At 28.4% G+C, this 12483-nt stretch overlaps 1 protein-coding gene across 2 annotated transcripts; it reads left to right on the forward strand.

The window, feature by feature from the left end:
* The first annotated feature begins 3917 nt into the window (after window positions 1–3917).
* Window positions 3918–10811, forward strand: LOC107452462 (zinc finger protein 300). 2 transcript variants are annotated; one of them, XM_016068941.3, is made up of 2 exons: window positions 3918–4096; window positions 7403–10811. In XM_016068941.3, exon 2 carries the CDS (start codon window positions 7468–7470, stop codon window positions 8296–8298), a length of 831 nt encoding a protein of 276 aa, XP_015924427.1. In that variant the 5' UTR covers window positions 3918–4096; window positions 7403–7467; the 3' UTR covers window positions 8299–10811. The 2 variants fall into 2 exon arrangements, with proteins under 2 accessions (XP_015924427.1, XP_071037211.1); XM_071181110.1 differs by having other exon boundaries at window positions 3946–4096; window positions 7447–10811.
* The last annotated feature ends 1672 nt before the right edge of the window (window positions 10812–12483 follow it).

The following is a 12483-nucleotide window of genomic DNA, read 5'->3' on the forward strand; positions in this document are numbered from 1 at the left end:
TTTTTTTTTTCACGCGTTAACGAATTATGTTATATAGAATCATTATTTAGTTGCTGTTTATTTCGGGTTATAAATTCAAGACTCTTTAGTCGGGAGGCAAAGAGACCTTCTAAATCTTGGAATGCATTAGATATGTGTTGTAAACCAGCAAGTGTTTTTGAAAGTGGTGTATTTTCCGCAGAAGCTCCTTTTAGGTAAATAAATCGTAATATTAACTCAATTAGTTTAGTTTATATAGTTTAAATCACGAAGAAAAGAAATAAATAAAGTAATTCCTGCAAGCGAAACAGGGATCATAGAGGTTAGGACGGTATTGTGGCAAATCTGTCAACATTACTTTCCAGAGGAGCGCCCCCTGTTGGCTTAACATTAAACTAATGAATTATAAAGTGTAAACTAGAACGAATTGGCCGGGGAAAAATTTTTTTTTTTGTAAATGTAAATACAAATAAATAGTTTTATTTTCCTCTGATTATGTAACGTATTTATTCTTGTGCTTTCAGAGATTCTTGCTGTTTACTTATTAAGCATAAAAAAAAAATAAAAAAAATGAAGATCACTAAAACCAATGAATTTTTCATCTATTTAGGGATATTACTTTTATGGGATCCATTTATAAAATATCTTTTATTCCTAATTTAGAGACTTTTACACTTGTAATAATACATTCTTAGCATTCTCTGCCAATAACAGAAATTGGAGTCTACCGTGTTGAAAATGTTACGCAATTGTTTCCGTTAAATTATACGTTATCTTTAATTAAATGTTCGAAGTAGCTTAGTTAAACTCTTTTTGAATTATTATAATCGTTAATGCGTCTGAAAGAAACCATATACCTCATGGTCATAAACAGTTATTTTTGTTATTATCCTGAACAAGAAAGAACTTTTGGTAAATAATTATCGCTTGTAAGTCGAAGTACAAATTTATCGTATGATAAAAAAACAATATAACAAGTCAAGTTTTTGTTTTCAACTGACATAAAATAAAAATAAAGATCTTTTCGAATGGTTATCTTTACATGTCGCACCCCAGTAAGAACAGTGTCATAATTATAACATGCAGCATTTGAGAAAAAGTAACTTTAAGAATGCTATAAAACTTATTCTGAATTAGACACAAAACTGAAACAACTGCCACCGGCTGGATAAATTGCGAGTTAGAGATGTGACACTTTTTGAGCCCGAAGGGGCACTTAATACATATTTTTTTATTGACATAACCTCAAAATTGCTGTTGTTTGACTTGTTTCACTTTTCTTGCCGGGGTGTGATGTGTAAGTTGATAAACGGCCCTGATTTAATGACCTGGGAAGATATTGTGCTCTAAGAAATAAACCGAATCTAAACATATCGGGATTGCTGAGATTTTTTTTTCCTCAGTAAAACTTGCAGATATTTTTTTTCCGTATAGAGAAATGCCCGCATAATTGGAATTGTACGTGCGAACAAGAAAGAATGTGCCCTTATATTTTGAGTATCACTTCGTCTCGATATTCATCTTTAGTACTGCAAAAAGAAACAAAACATTGAATGTATAGGTGCGAAAGAAAAAGAATGTCATAGTTTTAAATAGTATATTTGTGAAAGAAAGTTATGTTATACAAATATCTTCAAAAATGCTCATCACAATCATTTTGTGATCACGTATATTAAGTTTTTAGCGATAGTTAATCCCTTAACCCTTTCCTTCTCGCTCCCGTGAAAATGACGGGTTAGAGTGTTCAGTAGTAACGCGCCAATAAGAATAAAACTAATTAATTTCTTTTGCCCGGAAAAATTTTTTTTTAATAAAATTAATTAAATAATTAATTAGATAAATTACTTTGTGCATGAATTTATATTAGAACAAACAAATTTTATAATTGTGTACAAAAACTTTTCAATTTGCTTAAAAAGTTATCGAGATATGGTAAAAGTACACAAAAAATAAAATTAACATTAACCTCCAAGCTTTCGACCACTCTTCTGATTAAATATTGGAGTCACATTCTCATAAATGCGTTCTATCACCCATATTTTGATGATAAGGAATTCAAATTCGTCGAAAAGAGGTACGTTTAGTTAGAGAAAATACATATTGTCTCTTATTTCCTAACTTAAGATATCGTCTCTGCACTAATTAATTAGCTTAGATAAAATTATGTCCTCTAAACCATTAAGATTGAGCTCAGTACATAAAAATCTGATAATTAGATCAAACAATATTCAGAGGGTTCCGTTTTTTTTCTTTTATGAACTGTGTATACTTATTCACAGTGCAATTAAAATTAGTATGCATTTGCACTTAAATTATACATTGTCTTTAGCTATGTGTTCTTACATTTGCACTTTTGTTTACGTATATTTTTCGAGTGACCTTAATTGTCTAACATGAATCATATCTTTGGAGATGAAAAGCGAAGAACTCCAATTGGGTATACTATAGCCAACGTCACAGGTCGTGTTATTCCTACTAAATTTAGCTAGTAAACAACATTTTCTGTGAACCTGATTTCTAGCAGCAAGTAAACATTAAACGAAGTGTGTTGTTATAAGTCGCTACTCGTCAGGTTGGAAATGTATTAGTCTAGTTCCTTTTGAAATAATTTATTTTGTTGTTTTATATAAGTTTATGAATTTAGTGAACATATTTAAAACTCAGCTTATTAATTAAACTAAAAGGTAAATATTATTCCTAGTAAAATTTTCGGAATGGAAGTAGTTGTGTTTTTTTTCATATTATACCCAATTGATCTGCATTTAAATTTTCAATGAAACAGTTGCAATTTTGATTTTATCTGACTTTTAAATTGTAGTTCAAAAAATAAGATCTAAAATAAATAAACTTTCATTTTTTTCCGTTGAAAATATCGATTTCGATTACATTTACAAATCTGGTCTCAAAGGATTAGATCTGTTAAAAGCAACAATTTAATTCTTAAAACTACAATATAGCAAGTTTAATAATTTTCACATCTTCATTTGTTTTACATGTTGTTATAATTACCTTTGCCTACCACCCTATAATATCCCTATATCGGGAACATGAGGTACATGAAATATTTTCTTGCTTTAAAAATAAAAAATAATAACCTCTTGTTTTCTTAAAACATCATTGAATTTTTAAAAGTTTTTAAGTTTAATAAGCACATAATTATGTGCTTATTAAACTTAAAAATGCAGAAAATGCTCTTAAGAGCATTTTCTGTTCTCTTAATTTACCATTTGGTATTTTTAAACCATATTTCAAACTAGGTTACCCATTTTACCCCACATTCACCAGTACGCTTCCTTTCTCCAATACTTTATTTCAAATATTTGCAAACTGTACCTTTGTTGCTTCCAACAAGCATAGAAAAAAACTAAAATTGTATGGTCTGAGCTGATTATTTAAATAATTTCTAACATATCAAAGTCTATGACTAGATCTTAATCTATAACTATAACTCTTTCCTTGATAAACTAGATATTTCTTTTTAAGAAAACTCTCTTTATAAGTATATCAAATACTTTTGAAGTAAAGAACAACATTGCAACAAAACAACTTTTTTCCCGCTAAGACCACTGATTTCTGTATCTGTATGACCATTTTCACTGCGAATCGCCGCAGATGCAATTTTTTCGCTGTTAAACGAGAAGATGATTGGCGCGTTTCTTTTTCAGTAAATATTTTTTACCAATCTTGTTTTCTTTCCCATGCGAAAAAATTTCTAAGAGAAAGATGCTCTGTATTTGACGCATTCCCTCCTTATTACCCTTGACGCGTCTACGAATGTTTAGAAATTACGTGTGAGAAAAATTGCTCGTGTATTGCAATTCGTTCGATCACAACTGCGAAATACATGCAGTGTAAATGCAGTGAGAATGCTTATCCCTTCACTTAAATGACGTCACATTAAAGGCGTCTATTCCATACGAATACGTCTTTCTTGTTACAAAAATAAGCCAACAACTCATGCGTTGTGTTTTAGTTTTATTTTGATTGTGAATGTGATAAATTAATATTTTAAATTTTGTGATTGTACTTTAAAATTAAAAGTTGCGTAAAATCTATTTGTGAAGATCCTACGCTTTATAAAAGTGGGGCTGTCCTATTCTGTTTTTCTATACGAATTGTACGTGGTAAATGTTTTTGTTGGTTTTGGTTTAATTCAAATAATTAGATTTTTACCAATACATTAAAATTAGGACAATATTAATGTTTTATGTGGCCATTTTAACATATCTTCCAACAAAGTAATAGGCTACGTTCATTTCATGATAATATATGTCGGCGAGTATTATAGTAAATTATATTTGTTAAGACGCTTTTTTTTATTACATGCAATTCAAAACTTAAAAAATTGTGTAATAATCAACTATTGGCTTTGGCTATCATGACTAAGCATTTACTTATAAAATCTAACTATCAACCATGCCATAAAATAAATTACCCTTAAAGTTGGTGTGAGATGCAATTAACTAAACTTAAAGTAACTCTTATTACAGTTTATTTAACAACGAAAAAAGTTTTTATACCTATAAAAAGGTTACTGTAAAGGCCGTAAAAAAGGTTACTGTTACAAATTTTAATTAGCTCAGTTCTGTTCATACTCAAATGAAAAATCTTTTTCATGTAATATATGTCATAAAAGTTACTAGGGATCTTTCCATGTCGTGATCTGTTGCACAAACTACAATCGCCAAGGAGGCAAAACTTTTAGATTTTAAAAAAAATAAAAACATGTAGATGTTTGCCCGGAGGTGGCTGCGAGTTATACCTTTGTAGTTGGTTCCCTTTCTGAGATTTTTTTTCAGTTTCTCCCGGACCGCTACCCGGGGGTTGCCGAGACTTGGCATTTATTCCGCCACTGATTACCATATGGAAATCTCCCAAGTTACTCTCAAAAATACTATTTAGATATTATACTACTTTGTTCTTGCTGGAAAAATCTTGTATTTTTATTATATGTAATAAAGGCTTTTTTCAGAAAAATAAATTTAGGAAGGAATTAAGAAAAATAAATTTGATAGTATTCCCATCATTTTTTGGCCATAACTAATAGCCCAAGCTCCAATATTTTAAATATGTTATTATGACATGCACATATGTTATTATGACAAGCTTGAGCTATCACTTTTTTGAGGCATTTGGTTTGTGAAGATTCCGTCATAAATTTGCAACTTTTGATGTTATTTATTATTTTTTTGTTATTTATTAATTGTTTATTTATAATTTTTTTGTTCTTTTTCCTATAGTTTTTCAAATTTTAATATTTTTAACGTAATGTTGTTGCTATGTTACTTGTAATGTTATAATGATGTTATTTATTATTTTTTTGTTATTTATTAATTGTTTATTTATAATTTTGTTGTTCTTTTTCCTATAGTTTTTCAAATTTTAATATTTTTAACGTAATGTTGTTACGATGAGCGAATTCCAAATTTGCGTTTTCTTTTTTTGACATATTCAATATGTTATGATTTCACGATAATTTCACATCAATTAGTGATTTTTTTTCTTCATATTACTTTCCAGTTGCTTTTTTGGCAGCTATTACAATTTTTTTTCCAATTAGTTCTACATTGTATTTAAAATCCCAATATTTTTATTGTGATGCACAATATTTTCAAAATTCTGGAATTATGCTAATTTTAAAACTTATTTACAGAATGTGCAAATTTAAATGGGGATTCATTTTTAATTTAAATGAGTTCTCTTTTAAAACACATTTTTTTTTAAATAATAAAATTAAGAACTTTTTTTTTGGGGGTATATATCTTAAAAGCTCGGAAAATATTTGTGAAAAACATTACCCTTTTCTTATAATGGTTGCCTTTTTTAAGAACGAATAGCATCCTTTTTTTTCTCTTGTTTTTGCCTTGAAATCAGCAAATAAAATATAACAAGCATTTTTTCTAAGCTCCTTATTAAATATGAGTCTAACCTGGGGTGCAGAATGTGTCCGATCGTACAAACTGTGCCATAGTGGCTGTATCTGCAAATTAAGTGGTTTGCTCAAATTAAATGGTTTTGCAATCACTAAATGTTATAAGTTTTTGCAAAATTTTTTTCAAAAATAGTTTTAGATTTTATGTTATGTAAAGTGATTTCTGTTTATGTTTTATATTAGAAAATTTATTTGATAAAAAACTTATATAAGGCAAGAGGCACTAAAATATATTTAACATATAGAATCCAAGAATCCTCCATGGTTCTTAATTTGCCAATGATCTCATACTTTTGCTCTAATTTTATGTTGCAGTGATTTTTACAATATTTTAAAGCTTAAAGATGTAATATTAAAATTTTTATGTTTAATTGTGTATTTTATGGCTGTCAGCGAAATATTTTTACTAAACACATTTAGAAACTTCTTCTCAGAAAATACTCTAAAAATTTCCCTTATTTTCATGCTTTGAATTATCTAAATTTTAAAGACATGACAAACTAAATTTGGGCTGTATTGTTAAATGTATCCAAAATAATGCTTTTCCAGAAAAATGTTATTTTTTTGAAAATCAGTTTTAATGGTTTCTTTTTAAAATTTTTTTTAATCTATCCCTAATTGCATACTATGTTTATATTTTATGCTGTAAATCTTTTTGCAATATCTCTCCCAGTTTTAAAATGTACAATACAGTTGAACCTCTATTATCTGACGCCTGATCAACCTATCTTTCAGTTTTCTGATGCTTCCTTCAAAAGCATCTGGACATACATCATTGTTACAACTGATGTTACTCCATTGTTGATTCATTTTTAGCCCTTGATTTCATTAAGCCCTATATTTATTTTATTTCAATTCAATTACTTCTATGACGATGATTCAAAAATTTATTTGCTAAAATGTGCCAAAAGACATGTTTAAACTTCTGTGCTTTCGTCACTTTATCTGCCTGTTGAAAATTTATCATCCATCATGTGATCAATCAGTTACAAGTAGGCACCTACAGAAATACATTTTATTTCAAAGTAATATTGTGTGAACAGCTGATTGAAGCACATTTCATTTCAAAATAAAATAGTGTAATCAACTGATATCTGTAAATAAATATGATATTCTTGCATTTGAGTGATTGAAAATAGTCAGTCTTTTAGTTAAAATACTTGCTGGGCGGACATCTCCTTTAAACAGTAGAAAAAATATTATCTGTTATTCTTTTTCATGATAATTTATAATTGTTTAAAATAGAATAGTAAAACACAAGTGAGGGTTTTTATTTGACCTTTTTTTTTAGTTGTTAATTATTTTGATAAATTTTACTCATAGTTTTATGTTTATATGCTCTCAAATTTTATTTAAAAAGAGTTCCTCTGATTTTCTGACAATTTTGATTTTCCAACATAATTCTACTTCCGTGGCTATCAGATAAGAGGGGTTCTACTGTATCTTAACTGTATTTTTATATTAGCTTCACTTAAAATATTTTTATCATAGGTTTCTTTCTCTGAAAAGGAGTTTTCTACACAACTTTATTCTAGGTTGAAAGAGAAGCTAATAACATGATAGAAGGAAATATGTTGCATGAATTTTCTGTAAGCAAGACTCATGTTGGTACTAGTGGAAAACCTTATTCTTGTAGTATATGTAATAAGAGTTTTTCTCATAAATGTCATTTAACTATACATCACCGTGTTCATAGCGGAGAAAAACCATATTCTTGTAGTATTTGCCATAAAGATTTTTCTCAGAAAAATCATTTGGATACACACTACCTTGTTCATGCTGGGAAAAAGCCTTTTTCTTGTAGTATATGTAACAGGAGTTTCACTCGAAAATGCCATTTAGATAGACACTACCTTGTTCATACTGGAGAAAAACCTTATTCCTGTAGTATTTGTAATAAGAGTTACTCTCGAAAATATCATCTGGATACACATAACCTTGTTCATACTGGAAATAGACCGTATTCTTGTAGTATATGTTGTAAAAGTTTTTTTAGAAAAGATCATTTAGATGAACACTACTTGATTCATACTGGTGAAAGACAATATTCTTGTAGTATGTGTAATAAGAAGTTCTCAAGGAAAACCGAATTAACTAGACATCACATTGTTCATACAGGTGAAAAGCCTTATTCTTGTAGCATATGCAATAAGAGCTTTGCAAGAAAACCTGATTTTAGAATGCATCAACTTGTTCATATTGGAGACAAATCTTTTTCTTGTAGTATATGTAATAAGAGCTTTTCTCAGAAACATTATTTAACGAGGCACAATCTTACCCATACTGAAGAAAAACCTTTTTCTTGTAGTACATGTAATAAGAGTTTTGCAATAAAAAGTTATTTAACGAGACACAATCTTATCCATACTAAAGAAAAACCTATGTAACATATGCAATAAAAGCTATAATTTTGGTATGTGCAATAAAATTACTGAACAAAAATTGTTTAACAAGGCAGAATCTAAAGGCCATACTAAAGAAAAGTTGTATAATGTGTAATAAAAGTTTCGCTCTAAAACATTTTTTGTCAAAGCCCAATTTGATCCATGCTGAGGAAAAATCTTGTTACAGTTTATGAGCGCTGCTTAAATGTTTTTCTGAGAAAAACAAGTAAGTTTTTATAAATCTAGCTGATTCATGTTTGTAAGCAAACATAATTAGAATTAATAACAAGTTTTTCATGAATTTCTCACAAGTTATTTCATTGAAACTATAAAAAATAAGTATCTGAATGTTTGCAAAAATTTCTTTCTCCTAGAAAAGGTTTTAATCAGTCCATTTAGTACATATTGAATGAAGATAACAGTTAAGGTTAAAAATTTGAGATCTTCATTTATCTTGCCAAGAATCACATAACCATTTGAGCTATGCAATCGTGGCAGGGAAGCGGATAAATTACAGACTAGAGATGTAACGAATATTTGTTATTTGGCCTTTTTTATCGAATGTTAGGCCAAATATTCCAGATTATGTTTTTTTTTTTTTTTTAAAGCATTTTTTGACAAAACTTGTTTGTAATGTGAGCAGATTTATTATTCTAAAAGTCATATTTTTTACTATACATTATTAGAGATAGTTTTTATACATATTTATTAAGCTCTAAAACTTGCAAATTTCTGTTCTGAAAGACACATAGCAAATTGAAATTTGAAGAATTGAAACTTATACTTACCTTCAAGTTTTGTAATTTCTGATTTTTTTTAAAAATTATTTTCAGGCAAGTAAATTTTTTTTTTTTTTAAATACTTTTTGATTTGAAAATGAAAAACGTTTTTTGTTTTTGCTTTTTTATTTATATATTAGTATGACATTTTAATGAAGCGTTTCGAATAGATTTTATTCTTTTATTGTTGCTTTTTTCCTGTACGATATGACAGATAACCAGTAACAATGAAAACTATGAACAATTTTTTTTCTATATTTCTCCTTTTTTTTCATTAACTTTTTTTATCAGTGTTTTTATTATGACAGCATTTTTGAAAAGCGAGGTGAAAAGGTTAAATTGAGATTTTTGGCTTTCAATTTTTCATTTAAAAATTAAAAACGATTTTTGTTTCAGTTTTTCTCTAGCTTTTTCTTTTTTAAAAGGCTGTGTTTTTATCGACGTTTTTATTATGAGGTGGCCATTGAGAATGTTTTGTTAGAGAATTAGGATCGACTTTTTTTTTTTCTTTCTTTTTTGTATGTAATCTTTTGTTTTTATGGGCGATTATGTAATAGCGAAATTCTCTATTACATAATCGCTCTATTACGAATCTTTAATTCTCTGTAACGCGACGTTTTTAAAAGCGTTTCTGATAGGCTAAAGTTCTTTCAACGTTTTATGGTTACTTTTTTTTTCGAAAAATTCTTTCAGCATTGAAGTTTTGCTTCAAGAATCAAGAGGAGTTTTTTCTATTTCTCTCTTTTTTTTTCAACTCTACAACTTCAGTTTTTTTTTTAAAAATATATAAATATAGCTGTTAGACAGTTCTTTATTTATCTTTAATATTTCTCATGGATAACTATTATAGGTTTTTTCCCTTCAGTTCATACCAATGATAAAGCTAATTTCCAGTAATGACTAATTTATTTATGTAGAAAAAATTAAAAAATTTATTATGATTTTTTAAAAAAAATATTACTAATCAGTCATCGAATATTCGATATTCAACCAAATCACTATTCGTTACATCCCTATTATAGACTATGTTGTTATACAAATTATTGAATAGTTTTAACTTCCTCTTTGGAAGCCTGCTTGCATGAACTTCTCAAATGTTTATTTGACTCGCTTTTACTTCCCTGTGTTGCATTCAATTTATCCAAACATATCTTTTGTGGTGAGAAAATTGTCAATTGCACTGCCAAATAAAGGTACATATTTGGGTTACAGGCAAAGCTAAACTTTTTTTTAAATTTCTGAGTAAATAAAATATCAGTTGATTAAGCTACATGTAAACATGTTTTATGCTTTTATTTTATCTGTCCCTAATTGCCTATTTTACCTATAATATTATGCTGTATAACTTTCAATCGTCTTTTGATGTTTTAATTGTTTAAGTATTTTCAACCGAGTTTCACGTCACTTTTTTATTTATCATAGCTTTTTTTTTCTGAAGTAACAGGGTTTGCAAGAGTCGACCCTCCCCCTTTTTTTTAAATGGTAATGATTTTTGAAATCTGTAACTAAATTTGTATCCTTCCAAAAACCATTTAATATTTCGGTAGTTTTTATGAAATTATTTTGTTATATGGAATAACAATGAGTAAATATTGGAAAATCAAAAAAATTTTGTGTTTTTCGATAGCAATAAATTAGAGAAAATACGAAAAAGATATGTGTTTGTAAATAATGCATATGTATTTCTTATCAACTTTCAAAATAACTAAATTCTAGAATAAAGAATTGTTTCCCTGATGTCAGTCTTGCAGTTTATTATTCTTTTTTCAATATTTTATTTTGAAAAACTATTTAAATATTAAATTCGTTCCGTGTGCATAAACAGAGGTTCATCGAATGCGATTCATTCGTAATTGTTATGATTTCTAAATCAAGAATGCAGTCAAACAGTTGAGTAATCAAAATTGTGGTTTCTTAGAATTTCCTCGATATTCTGTTTAGAATAATTTTATTCCCTTGTCAAGAGTTATGAAACTTAGTTGTCAGTATCTAATCAATGACATCGGTTCCCAATGGATGGTGTTTTCAATATAAATGTAAACAATAACAATCTCGAGCTCAATACCTGCTCCAGTTCCGGTTAAAAAATTTACAACTGCTTACTACAGCTTATTCTGTGAGGTGATGTTTTCAAACGGATAATTTTGTTTTCAAATCTGCCATATTTCATTGAATATTAATGTTATTAAGTAATTCTGGTGAGTTTGAAGTGAAAATTTGTTTTAGTTATTTATTGTTGTTGTTGTTCATTTACGTCGCACTAGAGCTTTAGTTATTTCTAGATATAGTGTTAAAAAAGGTGACATGGTTTGCTAGATTTTGAATAACTCGCTTTTTTGGCAGTCCTGATTTGGCCACTTACCATTTGTTTATTACTGTTTGTTCTTGTTGCAAGCTGTGCACCATCTTACGTTAGTGTTAGCCCTTTTAGCATTGTAAACACAAGTAATAAGTAATCAAATACAACGTTTGCAAGAATCACAAAACACAATGATCACGTTATGAGCCAAATGGCCTTAAATGCACCGGAAACAGTAACCCGGAAGTATAAGCGGTATGGAGCTTGCAGCGTTTCCTAGTGTAGAAAACACCATCCATATCCTTAAATGATTCACCTTCTTTAGCAAGACCCCTACTTTATTGGCGAAGAATATTAAGGCGATGAGCATATTTTCCAATGGGTGTAATAGGACAGTATATTGATCAATAAAGGTTTGCCTGTTTAAGTATTTAGACAGAAATGTTAGCAGGGATTAGAGTAATTTTTGTCTAAAACATCTGTGCTCTAGGCACTAAATTCTTTATATGTGTATTTCTGCATAAAATTAAATACTTCAAACAATGATTTTAATTTAAACTTGAATGCAAAACAGATAATTTTTTTTTTAAAAAAATATTATTTTATCAAGGAAATTGGGAGGAGTGATTGCTTTTTTATCACGTTACAAAACTCCATTTTTTCTAACAATAATAATTTTTATAAACTGTATTGCTGTAATAATTTTCATAAAATTAAATTTGGAAAATGTAATTTTTTTTGAGTAAAGTAAATACTTCAATTAAGGAAAGTTTTTAGGGATTTAAATTAAAAACAAATTATAACACGAAATACGATTTATATATTTTATAATTTACTTACTATATAACGAATAACTAAGTTTCAGTGTTATAAGAGCTCTAGCTGACCCTTCACTAAGGATACAATTTACAGAGAAATCATCTCCATGAGAATGTCAGTGTATTAATCTCGGGTAAGAATAATATTTTTTTAACCAATGTCGGGGATTTTTCTTATTCTATCCATACACGAAAAATGTTCAAAACCTAAAATAGTAAATAGTAGTTCAAAAAGATAGTAAATGAACAAAAAATAACAAGATTCAACAGAAATGCTCTCATTATGTATATA

Source organism: Parasteatoda tepidariorum, chromosome 5 (genome assembly GCF_043381705.1).
Source record: "Parasteatoda tepidariorum isolate YZ-2023 chromosome 5, CAS_Ptep_4.0, whole genome shotgun sequence".
Lineage (NCBI taxonomy): Eukaryota > Metazoa > Arthropoda > Arachnida > Araneae > Theridiidae > Parasteatoda > Parasteatoda tepidariorum.